The sequence below is a fragment of the Rhinolophus ferrumequinum genome, chromosome 15 (assembly GCF_004115265.2).
Source record: "Rhinolophus ferrumequinum isolate MPI-CBG mRhiFer1 chromosome 15, mRhiFer1_v1.p, whole genome shotgun sequence".
Lineage (NCBI taxonomy): Eukaryota > Metazoa > Chordata > Mammalia > Chiroptera > Rhinolophidae > Rhinolophus > Rhinolophus ferrumequinum.
This window is the reverse complement of record NC_046298.1, coordinates 21,025,026-21,047,159: the sequence shown is the minus strand read 5'-3', so window position 1 is coordinate 21,047,159 and position 22,134 is coordinate 21,025,026. Positions and strand designations below refer to the sequence as shown.

Genomic DNA, 22,134 nt, shown 5'->3' with positions numbered 1-22,134 from the left:
AGTTTAGGGAACTGCTGGGTTTTGCTGGCACCTCACAACTTCTCTGGGTGCTATAACAGAAACTATAACGATGGTAAGTGGGGACTAGGAAGTACAGGAAGCCCTGCAGAGGCCTGGAATAGACGGCCCCAGTGACTCCTGCCTCCTGGTATGCAACCCCTGTGTGGTCCTTCCGCATTCAATAAGGGCTGACTTGTGTGACCTGGAGAATACTGCAGTAGTGATAGCATGTGACTGCCAAGGCAAAGGTCAAAAAATGCACTGCAACTTCCACCTTGGTCCTTTGGATCTCTTGCTCTGGGAAAAGCCAGTTGCCATGTTGTGAGGACACCCACGTAGCCCTGTGGAGAGGAGCTCCACGTGAAGAGAAACTGAGGCCGCCTGACAACAAGAGCAGCAACTTGCTTATCACGTGCGTGAATGACCTTTGGAGCAGACAGATCCTCCAGCCCCATTAAAGCCTACCTAACTGGAGCCCTCCAAAATCTTGGCTGCAACCTCATGGGAGAAACACTTAACTACCCAGTCCAGCCACACCTGAAGTTTTGACCCACAGTGTGGTAAACAGAATGCCCCTCCAAAGATGTCCGCGTCACCTTATATAGCAAATGGTGACTTTGCAGATATGATTGAGGATCTTAAATTAAGGGAATTATCCTGGATTATCTGGGTGAGCGCCGTCCCTTGGGTTTGAACTCTAACGTGCCTGGGTTCTAAAGTCTTTGCAACCTTTGGAAATGGTGAATGCTGTAGGAGAGATAATTCCTAAGTATGCAAGTATACAGCTTACACCACAAGGAGTCCCGCTGGGATTTGAGGATTGGGCCTGCCTTTGACAAATTTTCTTTCCTCTAGAGAAATGGGTGCTTGTGGATGAGGTATAGAAACTGTTTTTTGTTTTGCTTTTGCAGAGTGTTAAGAAAAATTATTCAACATTTGGAAATAAGGCAAAAGATAACTGCACGTCTTCAAGGTCATATGGAGCATTGTCTAACAGGCACCCCCCAAAATTATTGATTCTCTAGGGGTAGCATGCTTTTGTTTGATTTATTACTTGCTCTTGATTCGAGCTCAGGCTTTTTAAAGTTGGATGCTCTTTTAGACTGGTCAACTGCAAATGCTTTTTGTAAACTAAAGATGAAAAAATTTATCTAGTAGAAAGAGTAAACTTCAGAGTTTATAGTTTATTGCCTTGTAGGTTGGGTGACCAACTATTTTCATTTGCCTGGGACTGAGAAGTTACCTAGGACATGGGACTTGTAGTGCTAAAACGAGGAACATCCGGGACAAATGTGGGCAGTTGGTCACCCTATCTACAAGATATTAGCCAGTTTTGGAACTAACTTGGTCATCTTCTTTCAACATTCTGTTTTTCATTGGCCAGAAATACTTTGCTCTCTTCCATATGCCTCTGAACCAGTTTTCTTATACTACTGTTCTGTCATTAATGAACTAAATAAATTTTTGAGACCAACTCAGTTTATATTTGTATGACTCATGGTTTTTAACTGTTTTAAATGAGTGCTTTGACAAGAGAAGAGGTTTCTCTGATGAGGTGGGTAGCAAGGAGGTACTTCTGGGAGAGTAGGCCCTGAGAATTTATACTGGAGTAGCTATTTGTATTTTTCATCCCTTTATTGATCCCCTTTCTCTTGAGCTTATAGATATGCTTCAGTTTCTTCCTTCTAGAAAAACAGCCTACTTTCCTCCTAGCAATGGCCCTGTCTCATACTATTCTCATCCAAGAGTGAAATCTGGTTTCTTCCTAAGCAACTCTCTCATGATCTAGCCAAGGTCACTGCTACCATCCAAATACAACTGACACTCTCTTGAATTTACTTAACTTTAAAAAAAAAAAAAATGTTTACAGCTATTAATAATTGACCTTTGTTGAGCACCAGACGTTCTGTGCGTATTTGTCTTTCATTGAGCATCTGATATTCAGTGACCATGTTCTCAGCTCTTGGCACTACTTGTTGGTCATTCTTGTTTATGGAACTATAACTTCTTTAATACCGCTCAAATCCTTCTCCTCTTCATCCCCAATGCCAAGCTCTTGGCTTAAGCCAACTCTCCTTCCAAACATCCTGAAATGTTATTTCCATAACAAATTTTACTGAGGTACTTCCCTGATTAAAAGATATCTCTGGTGGTTACGCATGGACTGTAATCACAAGCCTAGCGTGCACACCAATATACAAATATTGCTTTATAAATTATATCTGTGTACCCTTTACCAATATATTGCTTCCCTTATAAACCAGGTACAGAAAAAGAAATCCCCAAAGACATAACATTGACAAATTAAATAGTTCTATCCCCCGGGCCCCTACACTGCAGTGGAGGTTGTGTGCACTTACATGAAGACCACAGACCCACAGCAATAAGTCCAAGTATACGAGGTGTGATCAAACAATATGGTGAATGTTTAAATTAAAAAAAAAAATGGTTACAGTAAAAGACGCATTGCCATTAATCAAAATACACTCCCTCGCTTCAAACACACTTATCCCATCGTTTTTGCCCCTTTCTGAAGCAGTTCTGGACGTCCTCTTTCGTGAGTGTCTTTAGTTGCATTGTTGTGGCTGCTTCGATGTCCTGAATCATTTTGACTTTGGTGAAGAGCCTGAAGTTGCGCTGTGCCAGATCTGGTGAGTAAGGAGGATGAGGACACACCGTAATGTTTTTATGCGATAGAAACTGCCGTATACCAGCAGCGATGAGTGACACGGAGCATTGTCATGTGGAGGATGATATATGGCACCCTTTTAAACACACTTTCTCTCAACTGTAACACACATTCAACTGACTGCACCGAAGAAGTTGAAACTTGTTACACACTGTTACTGAGGTTCGACGCGGCGCTTCCCGTATTGAAGATCCCTGCCTTTCCGTTGGATGGCACTTGGCAGCAGCATTCACCATATATTGTAATCACAGTGGAAAGGCTCCGTGTCACACATGGCTTCTGGTACGGCAATTTCTGTCAAATAACATTACGGTGTGTCCTTATCTACCTTATTCACTGGATCTGTCACCAGATCTAGCTCTTCCCCAAACTCAAAATGATTCAGGACATCGAGGCAGCCACGACAGCGCAACTAAAGACACTCACGAAAGAGGGCTTCTAGAACTGCTTCAGAAAGTGGCAAGAACGAGGGGATAAGTGTGTTCGAAGCGAGGGGAGGTATTTTGAGGGGAATTAATGGCAATGTGTCTTTTACTGTAATGTACATATTTTTTTAATTTAAACTTTCATCGTATGTTTTGATCACACCTTGTATATAAGGCTGATATTCACGGCTTCTTATGATCTGGCCCCTGCCTACCTTTTGTCTCTTTTCCCTTTACTTCCTTCCCTTGCTCCTACTGCTCTGGTCCAAATGGAAGGATTTGAACTTGAAGCTCCCAAACCTGCCTGCTTTTGATTTGCTGCCCTTCCTACCCTACCTTGGCTACACAAGCGCCAAGCCCCCCCCACACCGTCTTATTTATTCCCCAAAGTGGTTCTCAAGCACTCCTGCCTCCGTATCCCATCTACACACCTGCACATCTTTTTCTTAGCGATAATTCACAACATCTACCTCTCTGCCTCTCTCATTAAACTATGAGCTCTGTAAGGGAGTGTCTTACTCACTTAGGCGTCCACAGTGCCTGAGAAACAATAACAAGGACAATAATAACAGCTAATCTGTTTATAGTATTAATAATACACCAGCTACTGCTTCAAGTGTTTTATACGTTTACTTTATTTAATCCTATGAGATGGGTACAATTCTCCCTATTTTGCATACGAGGACACTGGGACACAGAGAGGATGAGGAACTTCCCAAGGTCACTTATGTAGTATGCCAAGTTCAGGAAATACGAACTAAACTGAACTGCAAGCTCTCTATCACACCTCTCATGCGGGAAGTACAGTCACACAGGCCCAGGAGGGCAAAGAAATACTTAGGCTAAGGATAGGCGTGTTGTGAGTCTCCCCATCCTGAGCCTGCACTGCCCCCTACTGACCAGCTCTGCCCTTGCTGCAGGCTTAACTGGGTCAGAAGTCCCTTCTGCTACCTGAGCTCGAGTCGGGGGTCTGACAACAAGCTCAGGACACCTGAAGGGGAAAGAGAGCCAGAAGATCACAGGGGGAATATGCATGGATTTCCCCTTGATACACACACCCGAAGGACCACCTGCCTGATTGAGATACCTGAATGAAACCCCTCAGAGTCAGAACAGAACTGGAAAGTAAACCTTCTGTTCCCAAATGCCATAGACTGCACACAAAACCAATAGAAATGTTTGCTTTTAAAGAAAAATGTTAGGTAAGTACTTGGACTATTCTTACATTAGGCTCTCCTTTAGGAGGGAAAATGGAATATTACTTATATTAACAGATTGGTTCTCAAATGTAGTGCCTCATGGAACTATTCAAACACACAGATGCTCAGTCTCCACTCAAAGCTGCTAAGTCAGAACCACCATTGCGTACTATTTCTACTCAGGGTTATCCTCAGGCTACATTTCCCCAAACCCCAAAATCTCTAAGATGATTTAGCATCCCATTTTTCCAGTTTAAACAAAGGCAACATCTTCCCATTTGTGCATTAGTAGAAAACTGCTATTTTACAACTCTGTAAACTGTAGGTAATTGAGAGCAATGCAAAAAACTTCTTGTTTGTAGACATGCAAATTTGATCCTATCTGGCAGCATCTCCTTCTTTGGAAGAAATCAGTTTTGCTTCCTTTGTACATTCATTTCATTATTCTGATCTACAATGGGTCTGTTCTTTGGATTCTCTCTTGAATCTGTTGTAACATCTGCCTGATTCCCTCAGGGGTTTTTAAGTTAAAAAAATCTTTAGCATGTGTTCATTTTAGATCTGAATGAGAGTAATGATTTAACCTTTTGTGGAAAATTATCTTTAATACACCAATGGCACTTGGTGTATTACACTTGTCTTTTCTCCACACTTTGCCATCTGCTACTTGTACTCTTTGCTTTGGTTGAACACTCAGGGCTTCCTCAGAAAGGAGCTCCTGCCCTTGTAACCTTCCAGATGTGTAATATGTAAGGGTTCCTGGAGGAATAGTGGAATGACCAAAAAATGTTACATTTTTAACTAAGGCAAAAGAGAGGTCTAACCTTCTCTTCTACAAAAACTAAAAGAGTATAAACTAAACTAAAATTAAATACACCCATTGGGCTTTTATTGGGCTCTAACTCCCAACTGCCTTATTGATTTGTTTACTTATGCCTTTCTTACTTGTGTACTTGATTGATTTATTAAAATTACACGCTAGGATTATTTTATTGTTAATGCACCTTATGCCATCTGGCACCTTGTGCTACGGAAAATACATATAAGGTCCCGGTCATCTTCCTGAGTACACAGATTCATTTATAAGAATTAATGTTATTTATTTAACAATTAGTTATTGAGCACCTACGTGTGCCATGCATAATGGCAAACAATTGTCCCAGGGAACTGACAGGCTAGAGAGAGGGATAGACAACACAAATAAACATATAATTTCAAAGTTTGAGACCAACGGATGAGAATGCATGTTTTGAACCAACAAGATGTGAGCAGAACTGAAGTGTGCAGCTTGTGGGTCTCACTCTTAAGGAAACGAGGAGAGTGCTTCCTGGTCCCCAATTTTTTTCCTTCCTGTGGGCTGGAATGTAGGCACAGTGGCGAGGCATCTGGGACCTTGCAGATGAGGGTGACACCTGGTAGGTGGCAGAACAACAACCTAGAAGGAGCCTGGAATTCCAAAACTTCGCAGAGAGCAGAGCCACCCAACTTTTCCAGGAGAAAAATAACTTTCTATAACGTTTGTTTCAGGTATTGTTATGTTGGGTCTCTGGCCTGTCCAGCCCATCTTATAACCTAACTATGACAAACCTCAAAGGAACAGGGGATGACTCTGAATATGGAAGTTAACAGAATGTTCGTATATGGGGCTCAGGAATGAACATGCTCCACTTGAGGGAGCATCAAAGAAAGTGAGATCTTCAGGGAAGAGGCAGGTTAGGCCAGGGGTCAAAGCAGTTCAGGGAGAAGGTGAAGCCACAAAAACTGATGAGCATATCAGGATATTTCTCCCGATGTCAAAGGCACACAGGAGGCAGCTTGAAGTGACTTCCACTGGCTAAATTTGGGTAATTTTTAAATATATATATATATATATATATATATATATATATATATATATATATATATATATAAACACTAATGCATTATTGAGACAGTAGGGGAAATTTGGATATGGAGTGTATGTTTGACAATAATATTACATCAATGCCAAATTTCTGGACTGTGATCATTGTAACGTGGGTATTTAGGAGAATGTTCTTTGGAGATACATGTGGAAGTATGTATTTAGGGGGGAGAATCATGGGAGTATCTGGAACTTACACTCGAATGTTTCATCAAAAAAAGTTTATAGCTATATAGAGTGAACAAATGTGGCAAAATTTTAACAGTGTATCAAGGTAAAGATATAAAACAAAACTAAAACAAATGAAACAAAAAGGTGAGCTGGTGGGGGCGGGGGGTGTTTATTCAAAAACAGGGTTCCAGAGGCCCAGAGGGACAGTCTGGGAGAGGAAGGACTTGGCCACCTCACAAAGCATCCTCTGTGTCTGCTTGGTCACCAGGTGTCCCCTACAGCCCTAGTTGTCCCAGGCTCAGAATGGGCTTTGCTCAACTAAATGCTTGTGGAAGGTCTTAGGATTTGTCCCCATCTTCTCCACTCTGGGAAGGAAGGCTGGTGGACTCATAGCAGTGCTGCTGCGGGATGAGGGTTGCTGTCTGGGCAGATAGGCCTGGTGACCCCACCCTCCTGGGTTTCCTCCTTCCTCACTTCTTAATCCTCTTGCATTTTATCTCTAAAAATTAGATTTCCGTGGTCTCTGCCCAAGGCACCTTCTCAAGGCTCACTCCCTTCCTCCTTAGGTGAGTCCCTTCACTCCTATGGAGTATCTCCAGGCCTGTCCACCCCACCTTGCCCCCCCACACACACACACACAACCACTCCAGACTCATTCATATATCCAGTTGCAGTTGGACATCTACACTTAAATGAATTACAGCCATCTCAAATTAACATGTCAAAAATGGAAATCTCCAATTTTCCCCACACTTGGTTTTCTGCAGTATTTCCATCTCAGTAAACAGTGCCTCCATGCACCCAGTCACTTCTCTCTTCCCCTCCGTCCCCCACATCCAATCCATCCTGTAAGTTCTTCCTCCAGACTACACCCTGCATCTGTCCACTTCTCACCATCAACTTGGCCACCATCACCCCTCACCTCGATTGTTCCAGTAGCTTCCTAACCTATCTCTTGCCTCTACCCTTGGCCTTCTGAAGTCTATCCTCCTCACAGAAGCCAGAGTAATCTTTTAAGACATAAATCAGAGCAAGTCACTCTCCTGGCTTTCAATACTTCAATGTTTTTCCATTACTCTTAGAATGAAAATGCACTCTTCACCGTGGAGACCCTACACCATCTACCTGCTCCATCTCTCAGCCTCATTTCATCCCCACTCATTCCACTTGCAGCAACCTTCTTGTCCAGCTCGCTGCATTACTAGGCATCTCTCTTTCTTGAACATTCTCTCAGCTACACCAAGGCTGCCTCCTTCTCATCCAGGACTCAATTCAAATGTCCCCTTTCCAGATCTATATAACCTACCCTCCCTGCTAAATTTTAGCTACTGTCTCCTGTCTTTATTGCCAGTTCTTCTGCTCCCACCCCACCACCACCACCACCACACACACACACACACACACACACACACACACACACACACGACCAGAAGCATCAATCATACCAATAGAGTGCACCACTGTCTCCAGTGCCTACTAGGCTGGTTGCTCACACATGTTTGTTGAAAGAATTAATTTAGATGACAATTTTATGTTTTTAAATATTACTTGGCCAAATAAAAAGCTGCCAATTCTGTGTGGTCCGTCATTTAAAAATAAGTCTCCAGGGACTAGATGAACTGGCCCCCTATAACACAGTTGTTCTAAGGAGAGCAGGAGAGGGCGGGAAGGAGAGAGGAGCAGTGTTTGGATGGGTAGCTGGCTGAGTGGATGCCTGAGTGAGCGAGGGGATGGGTACATTCTGGGAAAGCAAACCCAAGATGCTGAGGATATTAAGAGCTCGCTTCCCTAAGCCGCTCACCTTGAGGGTCACGAAGGGGCAGCCGGGGCGCGGTGGGTGGAGGGTCCTCGGGTCCCGCCGGTGTGGAGCAGAAGACTCCACTAGCTCCCCACTCAACACTCGCACCCTCCCGCGGGTTCCCCGGATGGCGAACAGCTGCAACTCCTGCCGGCGCGCGCACTCAGGTCCACACTCTCGGGCCCGCCGAGGGGCTAGTGCGCGTGCGCGCAGGTGAGCGTCCTGTCCTGTCCCGCCCCGCCGCGCCCCGCCCCGCCCCCGGGCTTGGCCACCTGCCGGGGAAACTTGTGGTGGATTGTTGCCCTCGGGTTGCGCCAGGGCGGGGACACGGAATCGGGCCATGGAACTTACGTCGGGGACTCGCGAGCCCCGGGTCCGGCCGAGAGAGCGGGACCTAGACCGGCACCCCCGCCCGGACCGAGACCGCCACCCGGAGCGACAGCGGGATCGAGCCGAGGACCGGCGCAGGGAGAGAAACGGGGGCGAGCGGAGGGACGGGGACCGGGACAGGGGGCGGGACCGAGACCCCCGCCTGGACAGACACAGGTTCGGGGACCATCGCCCTGGTGAACAAAGAGTTTGGGAAAAATCCCGCCAAAGCCGGACGCGGGACGGACCTCAGCGGCCGACCAGGGACGCAGCCCCGCCCACCTGGCCCGCACCTTGGGAAACCCCGGAGCCGCCGCCCCACAGGAAGGAGGTCTTCGGGCACCGTGGACCAGAAAGGTGAGGTGGGGCTGCTGAGGCCCCTGCGACCTCGGCACCGATGAACTCGGGGTCCGAGGCCAGCCTGCGCTGCTCTGGCGCCCCCAGACCACTTGTCCTAAGAAGCCGGTTTAAAGGAAGACAGTGCATTCCTCCCTTTTGCGCTCTTAGAGGTGACCTGGGAGGGAAGGAAAACCTTATGGTCCCCCCTCATCTTGACCAGAACTCGATTAACGAAGCAGAAACCACCCGTTAGCAGTGGAAGGGACGGGGGACCAGGTAAGGAGGAAGAGAGGACTTCAGGACCGGCAAGGGAAAAGATGAGCAGGAGATTCGGTAGGTGGGGTTAAGCTGAGGCTCCTCCCTGACCCCCAACCACGTGGTCACTGGACGGCCCTTAGGGTTTCAGACCCTTATGTTCCAAAACCAGCCTTTCTTAAAGTCCTTTCCCTGGAGGCCAGGGCCTAATGAAGTCAGCCCAGTGACGGTTTAATAATTTAATGTGTAACCCCTTACAGGGGTATGCATATATATGTATTAATATATTTCAAAAACAGCTCGGAGAAAGCTGCACTTTTAACTAACTCCCCGCGGAAGGGCAGAGATTTCCGTCCCTCCACCCCGCCTTTGTCTGTGAGGTCTTTCTAGGCCTCACTCAAATCCCATGATTGTTTCAGACCCCACCATCCTGAATGAGCAAACTTTGCCATCCCTGCCCTGTAGAACACGGAGAGTTCCCACGAGGCCTTGTGAAGTGCAAGCATCGTGGCGTTCCGGGAGACTGAGCTGGGAGAGGGTGGGGATGGAAGGGAGGACAGGAGGCGGTCCTAGACGTCACACCCCCTCCTAGGGAACTGGTCTGTTTTCCATCGAAAGTTCCATCCAACTCCACAACTACTGCTGAATGTGTGCCAGTCCAACAAGGAGACTGACAGGACCTGGAGTAATGGCTTCCTTCTGGGTTTTGACACCTGCTCAGGCTCCTCTCTGCTGTGGGATTTGTGGGTTTAAGCCCAGTCTCTCTCCCTGTTGTGTCCACACAGCGGGAAAGCTATTATCCTGAGTTTATATTACATTATCTAAAACCAACTAGCCAAACTATGACCAAAGGTGTGTCCAGAAACAGTCACAGGCACTAGCGATTGTTTCCCTGATTAAAGCCACATCACATTCCAGCTGCATGATTGGGGATAATACAGAGCTGCATTTTTAGCTTGCTTTGTAAACCAGTGTCCTCGTCCCCAGCCTGGGCATCACAGTCTTGTGAGTGCAAACTAGTTGTGAAGTGGCTGGATCCATGCTGAACTGAGAAGCTCACGAAAGCAGTTCCCAGCTACCTAGTTAGATAGCTCCCATAGGCTGACAAACCATCAAAAGCAGTGCTCAGAATTAACAGCGATAAGTAATGGGAGTAGTTAGAGGAGTTGGGCCAAGTGTTTGGATGCCCTGTGGGGTCACTAAACCAGCTAATTCCTGGAGTATGAAACACTACGGCAAATTTTGTTTCTGTTCTGCACATTCTTTGATGACGGGGCCCAACATCAGGGGTCCAGAATTCTAATACTGAACAAGCAATTGAATTTGAGGTCCCCTAATGGCCATGTATGTTTTTGGTTATAGTGAATTCACTTCAGGAAGATATCTGCCCTCAAACGCCAGGCCTGGACGTGAGGAAGTGGAATATTACCAGTCAGAGGCTGAAGGACTCCTGGAATGCCACAAATGCCGATACTTGTGCACTGGCAGAGGTGAGCCATTTTGGAGGCAGTTTGGCCATTTACTGTCGCTGGTGGTTCTGAAAGGGGTCTAAGCTAGTGAAGCAAAAATTCAAACAGAATTAGATTCCTAGCATTTTTGTTTCCATGGCTACATGAGTTTTTTGTTTTCTAAAAAAAAGTAGAAGTGTCTAAAAGGTGCAGCTAGATTTCCTGTGCTTCTCCTCTAAGGTTCCCGGAGGTCTGAGTTAGAGATGGAAGTCACCTGGAGGGGCAGCTGGGTTGTATCTCACGACAGGAGATCTGATGCCTCCATCATGGCTTTTAAACTTTATTGACCGATACCCACAGTAAGAAATACATTTTACATTCAGACCAAGTTCACACACACACACACACACACACACACACACACACGTCATGAAACAATACTTAACCCTATTACATACAAAATGCACGGATTAATTTCTATTTTGTTTCTTTAAAAATAAACAAGAACCAAAACCCACACTTACTGTAACCCAGAGTTTGCAAAACACAACTAATATCATGTGCCAAATGTAGTTTCCCAAAGTTCCCATCCTAGCACCAGTCCCGGCCTTGCCAGCAATGGAGAAAATCTGGTTTGTCAGGATGATCCCTTGTGGCTCATGTGAATGGGTGAGAAATTTTCCTAGGCTGTTTATGACTAAGCAGGGAAAACTACTCAGCCTAAGGGAGAGAAATCATGGAACTTATACCGGAAAATGTATTTTAAGATGATTACAATGATATACCTGATTATGGGATTATATGGAACTTTCTTTAAAAAGCTATAGGCAATCCTGGTACAAGAATCCTCACTTCAGTTTACATACGTTGGCACAACCTCATTGCTTTTAATTCTGTAAACAACTCCTGAGCCTCAGAAAGATATATAGTAAGTTACCCAAAGTCACACAGCTATTAAGTGAAAGAGCTGTGACCCTAAGGCCTGAAATGGTTTACTTGCTTGACCTTTCTTCTTTTCTCGATGATATAAATAATAGGAATAAGCCAGAGGCTAGTTAACAGGTTTGGTTTTTCTATAGAGGTATGTGTTCTTTTGTGGTTGATTTACCCAGAGGAGAGGGCAGACCTTGAGGCTCCTGACCAAAGCACACCTTGATTTACCTTTGATTGCTTCTGGCTGTTTGGCTTTGGGCCTAGAGGTTGGGTTTCTGAGTCAAGATAGTGAAAGGATGGACTCAGCAGCCAGAAGCTAATGAGGGCTTATAAAGATCGCTGGACGGGCAGAGACCCATATAAATACACAATACGGTGTTGTATTGAGAGAAATAGCCATTGAACGCCAGGAACTTTTCTCAAGCAGGAAATGCGTCCCTGGATAAAGGTCATCTGAAGATTATTCAGCCTCATCATAGAGTACATCTTTTATGACTTCTTTTCCTTGTTGGTGAAATCATCATGTCCTCCTCCAGCAAACTGGCACAAGTGGGAGGCAGCTGTGGCTCTCTCCAGCTTCTGGGGGAGACCCTGAAGTTTGGGCTATGTGAGTCACCCTAACTTAGGAAGTTCAGTGGAACACAGAACACTGACGGAAAGAGCGGCCCCCAAATCCACTTTTACAGGCAAGACCCCTCACAGAGACTAAAGTCATCAGGTGCTGAGGATAAAGATGAGATAAAAAGCACGTGTAAGTGTCACATGACATAGCAGATCACCAGGAATCCCGCGTGAGGGATCAGTAAGGAGTTACGTGTTCCCTGGGAAGAAGGTACATTTCCTGCTCCCCTCCTGCCTTCTCTGATTTGCATTTGGAGCAGCTTCTTTCTCTTTTGTTCTTTCCCTCTCCCTTTAGACACTTAGTGCTTACCTCATGATGGAGAAGATCATAGGAGAGCTAGGCCATGTAACAAGGAAGATGTAAACATCAATCAATCATGATGATGTTTGCATTCAGCTTGTAGCCTTACTTGCAAACCATCTTTAAGTTTAATTTCATTTTCTCCCAAGAAAGTTTAATCCCTGGAGTCAGTGGTGCTTGTCTCTCACTCAGAGCCTAGAGATTTAGGTTTCGAGATGGCTTCCCACAGCCAATGGCATTGACTTGTGATAACGCTGGAAGGTTCAGGGTTTTCCCCCCACCAATTTATATTCTCAATCCCCACTTTTTGGTACTTATTTCATACATTAACCCAGTATTTATCTGGACTAAGCTCACGCCAAGATTTTAAATCACAGTTGACTTTAAGAGTGTTAACTCATTAACGGAGCTGAAGGATTCAACCTGGTCAAAGGAAGGAATGACCAAAAATGAACTACTGCTTCTTAGGAAAGAGAGGGGCTTATCAGAGACCCAGATGCCTTCAAAGGGTGAGGAAGGCTTGGAGAGCCTCTGAGCCTTTATTTTTAAAAAAGATATCCCTGGACATTCCTCCCTGGTTCTTTTCTGATTCTATTAAACCTAAAACAGGAATAGGAGCTTGTGTCCGCCCCACACTCTATTAAGAAATAGATAGCATATATTTGCCCCCATGTAGCAAAACATTAGGAAAAGCCTAAATGTCATTTACATTGGAATTATTTAAAATTATTGTGGTATTCATTACATCCTTTAAAATTATTAAGGAGATTTATTTTTGGTGAGATAGAAAAAATATTCACATGATATTCTTAAGTGAAAAAATAAGTTATCTAAATAGGAGCCTGTTCTTAACTAAACAAGCAAATAATCAATAGCAAAAATTATGGCAGAAAAGTGCAGAAGAAAAAAATAATGGTAATTTTTTTTTAATTGGTTGGATTTCAGATAAATTTTACATTATATATTTTTGTTAGATCTACATTTTTATAAGTATGTGAAATTTTTATAATTAAAGAAAACAATAATACTATTTGCATTTTGGGGGAAAATTGTACAGGGTAAATACTTGAGAATGCATATCATTTCAATTAGAGAATGTGTAGCTGTAACACAGTGTCATTTGTAGACCAGATGGACCTGGGCGCAAAATCTAGTTCTCTGAAAGCAAGGGAGATGCTAACCCCTGATCAGAGTCAGCTAACTCACTAGAACCCTTCCAGCATGCACAATTCCCAGTTCAGAAGCACGCAGCTTTAAATTATGCTGAGAAAAAGAAGCCACACACAAAAGAGTACATAATTGTATGATTCCATTTACCTGAAATTCTAGAAAAGACAAACCTAATTGCTAATGGCAGAAAGCAGGTCAGTGGTTGTCTGAGGAGGAAGGTGAGGGATTGATCGCAAAGGTCAACTTTCTAGGGAACTTTCTGGGCAGATGAAATGGTCTACATCTTGTTTGTGATTGATTATATGGCAAAACTCAAGCTGTATGCTTAATGTAGTCATTTTGTTGTGTATAAGTTATATCTCAATAAAGCTGATTTTAAGGAAAACAGCCAGCTTTGCTTGAAGAGCTGGAGATCTTTCCTTGTCCAAGATAAAGAAGCCGGGGGCCCTGAAAGAATCCAGCTCTGGGAAAAATATAATGACCCAGACGTGCTCTTTAGGGAAATTAAAGAAAACGGTATACTTTAAAATCTGCTTATTGAGTTAAAGTCTAAGAACAATGAAACCAATTATATTTCTCTAATTATGTAAGCCTGATGGGTTTAATTAACTTAATCTTTCCTATTTCTAATGTGCACCACGGTTAACATTTGATGTATAACTTCCACGCTGTTTTCTAACTTCATTATATATTTTTTAAGTTCTATATTATAATTTCCTTCAAACTTGGAGAAGTCTCCTCTTTCAAACTGAAGATAGCCACAAAAATAGATGTAAAGAGAAGTATTTTTCAGTCGTTCTGGCAGGGAAGGGTTAGGGCAGAGAATGTGGTTGCCTTCCATATAGGATTCCTTTCTGCCCGCTCACTGGCCGGATTTCTCCCACCATCCTCCTGCACCTGACCTGGGAGTTACTTTTTTCAGTCCAAAGTATCTCTGACATCATTTCTGGAAGACCATAGTTCCCTGCTACCATCTAATGCAGCTTTGGCGGCTCAGGCCTTGGGGGGATGCAGTATAAAAAGCCAGCTGTGGTTTGAGCTGCCACAGGGAAGGTAAGCCTCATGGTACAAGTCTCCAAGTACGAAATCGCATCTCTCAAAATGGTAACGCGCCCTTCTTTTGCAGCCTGCTGCCAAATGCTGGAGGTTCTCCTGAACTTGCTGATCCTGGCCTGCAGCTCTGTATCTTACAGTTCCACAGGGGGCTACACAGGCATCACCAGCTTGGGGGGCATTTACTATTACCAGTTCGGAGGGGCTTACAGTGGTTTCGATGGTGCTGATGGGGAGAAAGCGCAGCAGCTGGATATCCAGTTCTACCAGCTAAAGCTGCCCACGGTCACGGCGGCAATGGCCTACAGTGGAGCCCTCATGGCCTTCTGCTGCCTCGTCATCGGCATGGGCGTCCTGCGGGTCCCGTGGCATTGCCCCCTGTGGCTGCTGGTTGAAGGCTTGCTGGACATGCTCATTGCCGGGGCGTACGTGCCAGCTCTGTACTTCTACTTCCATTCCCTGTCCGCCGCCTACGCCTCGCCTGTGTGCAAGGAGAGAGAGGCACTGTACCAGAGCAAAGGCTACCACGGCTTCAGCTGCAATTTCCACGGGGGAGATATAGGAGCTGGCATCTTTGCTGCCCTGGGCATTGGGGTCTTTGCCCTGGGGGCCGTGCTGGCCATCAGGGGTTACCGAAAGGTCAGGAAGCTGAAAGAGAAGCCTGCAGAAATGTTAGCATTTTAGGCTTTTGAAAATGTTCTGCCAAATGTAAGTGATAGAAATTACTCTGAACCGTTTTCTTTCATGGAAGACGTTGTGGAACTTGCCAATGCTTGAAAAGTATCAGGCCAACTTTGGTATCCTGGATGTGGCTCTGGGTTACACGAAGTGTCGTTCTCTGATGTCATAAGCCTGGTTCTGGAGTCCTGTTGACTAACCAAAATTGAAAAAAAAAAAAAAAGCTGGAGCCCAGGACCCACAAGGAAAAGGCATGTGCTGCAGCAAGGTGTACTTCTTGATTAAATAAAGGGAGATAACCAAGTGAATTTGAAGAACCTTATCTTCAAAGTTCATGAGAAACCACATAGACATGAGACAGCATTTCAGCCTGAACTTTTCTAAACACAGCTGTCTTAAGCAGATTAGCCCTGAATTTTTTCCACACTGAGCCCTGTGGTCCTTCACTTCCTTCATGCTGTGGATGGAGCGGGTGGGGCTGCTGGGGACACTACTCCTGTACAATTTAAGTTGGAGGTAGGCGTGGGCTGAGGAAAGAGGAGTCAGATTCATTTGCTGTGTTTCAAAGAAGCTATTCTAACAAGCCCCTTACAATGGCCTTCAAAGCTCAATAAATGTTTTGTACCTCTTGTAAATGTACCATTGTCCAAGAATAAAACTCGGCATCTGGAATTCAGGATCCATCCAGAATAAAAGAATGTAAAATCTTTCCCAACAGAAGAATGCTACTTTTGGCCAACTTCATGGGTTCTTATTGCATGTTAAATTATGGACATTACAGTATATTCTTGTTACAAGTGAATATGTTCTTTATGTGGGTCTAATAAAAATCCAAAGAAAGATTTTATTTTGGAGATGATGGTTCTCTTTACATTTGTAATATTATTCCCTTAAATACAGGCAACATTTGAAAGGTGAGTTCCATTTGGGTTTAGAAAAGGAAATTAGTATGTATATGTGCTTGTATATGATTAGAAAATTTCTTGAAGAATACCTAAGGCATTAACAATTTTTGCTTCTGGAGAGGAGTTTTTTTATTTTTCATTTCATGAATGGCTTAACTGCACATATATTAGTTTTGTTTCAGATAAAAAATTTTACTTGCTCTCATCAGTTTTTTCAAATTTGCAGTGCAAACGTAGAAGTGGATATATAATTAAGCAGAGTATTAAATGATCAGTCACAAAGGCAGCCTCACTGAGAAAGACACTACAACAAAAATCTCGCATCTGTTTCAGATTCTTTACTTCCCTCTACAGAGCCCTCTGCTGTTTTTCCAGTGATTTGTGCCATCTCACCAGAGAGAAACTGTTACTCTGGTAGTCACCCTATTTCTTTTCTCTTGATGTATTCTCATTCTGCACAACCAGGATGCTTGGAAAGCGTGTTTGATCTTGATAGCTAAGCCAGGTCAGGCTGGCTGGTATTGTAATAATATTCAGTGGCCATTGAATATGCCACTGAACAGAGCCGGTATCATTGGACCCGGCAACAGACAATTGACTGTTGCAATCAGTGGGATAGTTGATAAGATCTAGATTTATTCCATTTCATCCTAACAGATATGTGCTGCATGGGTTATACCTTCACTGTTTTAACAGACTCTGTCCCAGAGGAAATATTCAGGTTGCCACATCTTGTAGTAGTACGGTATTCCTGTTTCCCTTCAGGGGGTGAGATATTAACATGTGTTCAGAATGAAAACCAAGGCAGAGAAAGGTGTTGGGAAGAGGGATTCCCACCCCATGAATTGGAATGATGTCTGGATCAATTCACTCACTCTGCTATAGGGAGAGAGTGGCCAGTAGCTTACAGTGCCTGGGTGGAGAGTGGGCAGTTCTGATCTGATGTTATTTTCAGATTTAAATGAAAAGAATGTAGCTTCTCAACTGTCAGAGCCCTTGACTGCTGTGTCCCGTGGACCTCCTAGGAATTCGTGTGGGCCCAGCAGGAGATAGGATCAGCGAGCCCAATAGCTGTTGTACGTTAGAGATACTGGTCTTTAGCCACCTAGTTTATAAACGCCGTGGTCTGCCTAGTGTATTCGAGGGTTTTCCTGATATCTGGGAAATCACGCTTTTCATAAATTGATCCTATTTCTTAAATTTCTCACTAAGCCCCTTCCATTTTATAAACGTTACTGAGTGGCATTGCCATCGCTTGTATAACATTTTATGATTTTCCAAGTATTTCCATGTCCTTGCTTTCATTTGGGCTCACCACAGCCCTGTGGGACAACATAAGCAGACATTATCTTCATTTGTCAGATGAAGTGTCGGAGGCTTAGAGCCAATGACTTGGGCAAGGTCACAAGGCATTAAAGAACAGGGATGTGAACCTGGCCCTCCCACGCTAGGTTCATATGCTTTTCTCTTAGTTCTACTTCTGAACCCTGAGAAAATGACAGGAGACCTTCTCGCAGAAGTACGCCTCAAAGAAGCGGGGGCCCCTGTCACTTACAAATGAAGGTTGACCTTGGACAAGAAGACATTCATCTCCATTCACCTACTGACTCCCACCATCTCATGACACTTGTGGGTTCCTAAAACTTGTGAGAAACCCTCAAGTGGACAGCCCAGGTGTCCATCTGTAGGATCCTGGTTGAATAGACTGGTTAATTCACACAGTGGAGTTGGCGGCCACACAACAAGACTATGGCCACTGCAGGAGCTGACCTGAAAACATCTCTAGGAAGAGTAAATAAGAAAGGCAAGACGCGCAACAGTGTATGTGGTATGCTTCCTTGTGAAAAATGCCAGGATGAAATGCAGATTTCAGTGCTTTTATTTGCATACAGGAACGCTGTAAGTCATATTAGAACATCATGAAAGTGGCTTGGTGGACAGGGACATGAGTGATGTTTCTCAGTTTATACCTTTTTATGTCATTGTGATTTTAAAAAACTTTAAATTTTGAAATAAATATTTATAAAACATGGCAAAAATAGTAGAGAGACCCTGTGTCCCCTTAACCCAGTTTTCTCCAATGGTAATCTCTCACATCACTATAGTATAATATCACAACCAGGAAATTGACAGTCTGAAAAGCTTAGATTTCACCAGTTTTAGCTGCCCTCATGTCTGTGGGTGTAGTCCCATGTAGTTTGATCACGCGTAGATTCATGGGACCACCACCACCACCAAGTACAGAATGGTGCCATCGTCAGGTATCCCTCTGAGCTGCCCCTATGTAGTCACACTCACCCTTGCCCCTCCCCCACTCCCACTCGTCCCCAACCACCACAGATCTGTCTCCATCTCTATCATTTGTCATTTTGAGACTATTACATAAATGGAATCATACAGTATGTAACTTTTTGAGATTGGCTCCCCCCCCATCATAATTCCTTAAGATCCACCCAAGTTATTGCATGTATCAATAGTTCATTCCTTTTTATTGCCGAGTATTCTTTGGTATGAATGTACCAGATTGTTTAACCATTTGCCCATGGAAGGGCATTTGGGTTGTTTCTACTTGACTATTACAAATAAAGCCACTGTGAACATTTATATACATGTTTTTGTGTAGACCTAAGTGTTCATTTCTTTGGGATAAGTGCTCAGGAGTAGTTGCAAGATCACAGGGTAAGTGTATCTTTAGTTTTTAAAGAAACTGCCAGAAAGTTTTCCAGAATGACATTTTGACTTTTCTATGAATATTGCACAACTAAGGATGTTAATGTTGAATCTGACTATAAAATCAGCTCACCAGTATTTCTCTAGTCTGACTTAGAGACTTTTCCTGGGTGAGTGATATTAGTGTTAAATCCCGAATCTCTCTCCTCCTAGGTGTGGTACAGATAGTGGAGGTGATACTGAATGGGATGGTTCTCATGTGTATCGTGGCGTCCTACTTTGTCCTTGCTGGATTCAGTGCCAGCTTTACCAGCGGCGGCGGCTTTGGGAACAACTATTACTCACCATTTGAGGGCACTGAGCTGGAGCAGGTTCGGCAGCTGGACCAGCAGTACACGGTCCTCCGGGCACCCCTGATATACGGCGGTGTGGCTGTTTCTCTGGGGCTGGGTGTCCTCACCATGGGTGTTTTACTCCAAGGAGCCAAGAGTCTAAGCAAACTGCCAAGGAAGTGGCTCCTCTTGGAGGCTGCCTTCAGCCTCCTGGCAGCAGTGGGCTACTGCATAGGCATTGGCGTTTACCTCCACGTAGCCTTGCGGATCAATGCCACGGACACTTGCAAAACAAGACAGAGGCTCTATGCCCGCAAAGGTCTCACCTGGATGAACTGCCAGCTTGCAGGCACTGATGGAGCAGCAGCCACCTTTGCTTGTCTTCTGGTGATAATGTATGGCGCCAGCGTGGTGCTGGCCCTACGGAGCTACCATGAACAGAAGCACTACAAAGACAGCCAAGCACAGCACAGAAATTACAGTGAGGCACCGGAGTATCTATGGTCTGGAACACTCTGAGACTTTCTACTGGAAGCTAAATGTCAACCCACCTGCCTTACTTCTATCCAAAAAAAAAGGTCCTTTAAAATCGCACATTTGATAACTGGGGTTTTCACATACTTGATTTTATAAATGCTCTTCTTGGTTACAGCGCAAAGCTAGATGGTCATCTCATTTTTCTATCAATTAAGTCTTTGTTGGCTGATCGTTTGAAAAAAACATCTCCACCGTTGCTACAAAGAACATACATTTGAATATAATCTTATGGTATGGCTCTTACCAAATGGTAAGGTGATGGTTATGGCTAAGTAGCCACAGAAATTCTGAAAGTTGAGAACTACATTTCAGGGGTAGCAGGCCCAGTTATAGTAGAAATGTCTTACCTGTGTTAACTATTTAAAGTCACCAAAAGAAATATGCCATTGCCCCTCATATTTGGCCCGTGGGAATGATTTTAAAGCAGTTGTGTGATTGAATTCTAAACAATTCCATTCTGACCGTCTCCTAGAAGGAAACTATTCTGCCCACAGGACAGTGTACCGTGACTGCCTGGATCCCAAGGAGCCTTCTTCCAGTAGAGATGGTGAGGCTGGATTTCTCATACATGAAGAGAGACGCTGTTAGCATGCATGTTCCTCCTCAGGATGCCTGCGTTAGGGCTGAGAAAATGTTTTAGGTTTTTTATTTGCCCGCATTCCAAGTTAGTTTCTTTTTTGTTCCAAGTCATTCATTTGGAATTCACTTTCCTGACATAGTTTGTTTCTTAAGTATGAAGCTTCCAAGTAGTGAGAAATGAAATTTATAAACTCTTAAACGTGTAATCACATTTCAACTATCTCAAAGATAAAACACTTAATTTTACTAGATGATAAAGGCTTATAGGAGGCTTCTTCATTGCTGCAGTCCGTTGAGTGACAGTGCCTTACAGAGAAGGCCTTCAAAGGTAGATTGGAATCTCTCATGACCCTGAATTGTTTTCATAATGTAACAGATCATTAATACTGAATCTTAAAAATAAAGTTCGTTCAATAATTTTAATCCAAAGTTTTACAGCTGTTCTTGTATTTTACAACTTATCTCAGGTTTTCAGTTTGTCAGGTGCAACTAGAAATACATTATAAAGTATAGGTTTTTTCCTAATTGTCTTGTTTTTAATAGCTAATTCTTTTTTTCATAGCATTGTTTTATGTTTCTATTAAATGAGATTAAACTATTAATAAATTCAAACCAAGTTTCTAGTAACTTCTAACAGCAATTTTGACATCTCAGATTCTCTAATCTATACAATAACAAATCAGCAAACATAAGCCTGTTTCAACATAAACCAAAAACTCTTTAAAAAAAATTAAGTCAACATTTTTCTCTAACTTGGCCATTTTTACCACTGCGTGTTTGCTAACTCTTCCCCCTCTCCCTCACCCCATGCCTCAACTTCTCCCTGTACCTTTCCTCACTCCTCTGAAATCTTTTCAATAGCTAATTCTTACAGACCCTATCCAAAGCAAATGATCAAAACTGAACCTTGTACATAAATGGGAAATTATCTGGATTGTACTTTTACAAAAAGTAAAGCTTGGAGGAAAACAATCAACTAGAAATCTACACTGCTAGGTTAAAATACCAACACTTGTGCCACAGACAGACACTTCCACTCTTATCCCCCTCCCCCCAGTTTTCACTGAGTGGTATACAAGTTTAACAGCAGTAAAAATCAACCCATTTTCCTGCCCCCCCAAAACTAACTCCCCTACACACTATTCTAACCTAGCACTTATTCCCTTTAACATGTCCCTAATAGATCTTTGCCCATGTCTGCGTTGTGCTTGATAAGACTTCAGCCTGTGTGACCCCTCTGTTGTGCCCAGGCCCAGCTACAATACTGTCCCCAAGATTCAGCAACTCTCAAGTGGAGCCTAATGATCACTGACCGTAATCTCAGCACTCCACATCTGCAGTTTCCAACCTCGTCTTATTTCCTACCTCTTGTTGGGGAAGCAGGTCAAGATTTATTACTCACATTTTACAGATGAGACAAACGCTCAAGGTTAAGTGGCTTACCCAAAAGCTTACGTTTCGTTGACTGCTGTGTCAGGTCCACTACTGAGCTAAGGAAGCATGTTCGCATCATTTCACTTAAGCTCACAACTTGAGATACTAGTATTATTTCCACTTAACAATCGAGAAGGAAAATAACCTGAGTCTTGGGGAGGTTAACTTGCCTAAAGTCTAATCTTCTAAGTAGCAGAGGTAAAACGAGGACCCAATGACTCACAGACTGGAATGTACCGTGACTAAATGTACTCTTGTGGCCTTTCGTGTACCAGGGAATTAACATGGCGTACTAGAGAACACACTCGGAGAATTTCACTTCTGC

General features: G+C 43.8%; 1 protein-coding gene across 2 annotated transcripts; it reads left to right on the top strand.

The window, feature by feature from the left end:
- Nucleotides 1-8,421: 8,421 nt before the first annotated feature.
- MARVELD3 (MARVEL domain containing 3) lies at nt 8,422-20,858 on the top strand. 2 transcript variants are annotated; one of them, XM_033127441.1, is made up of 3 exons: nt 8,422-8,911; nt 10,511-10,638; nt 19,141-20,858. In XM_033127441.1, exons 1-3 carry the CDS (start codon nt 8,526-8,528, stop codon nt 19,776-19,778), a joined length of 1,152 nt encoding a protein of 383 aa, XP_032983332.1. In that variant the 5' UTR covers nt 8,422-8,525; the 3' UTR covers nt 19,779-20,858. The 2 variants fall into 2 exon arrangements, with proteins under 2 accessions (XP_032983332.1, XP_032983333.1); XM_033127442.1 differs by lacking the exon at nt 19,141-20,858 and adding an exon at nt 14,748-16,187 and having other exon boundaries at nt 8,424-8,911.
- Nucleotides 20,859-22,134: the final 1,276 nt, after the last annotated feature.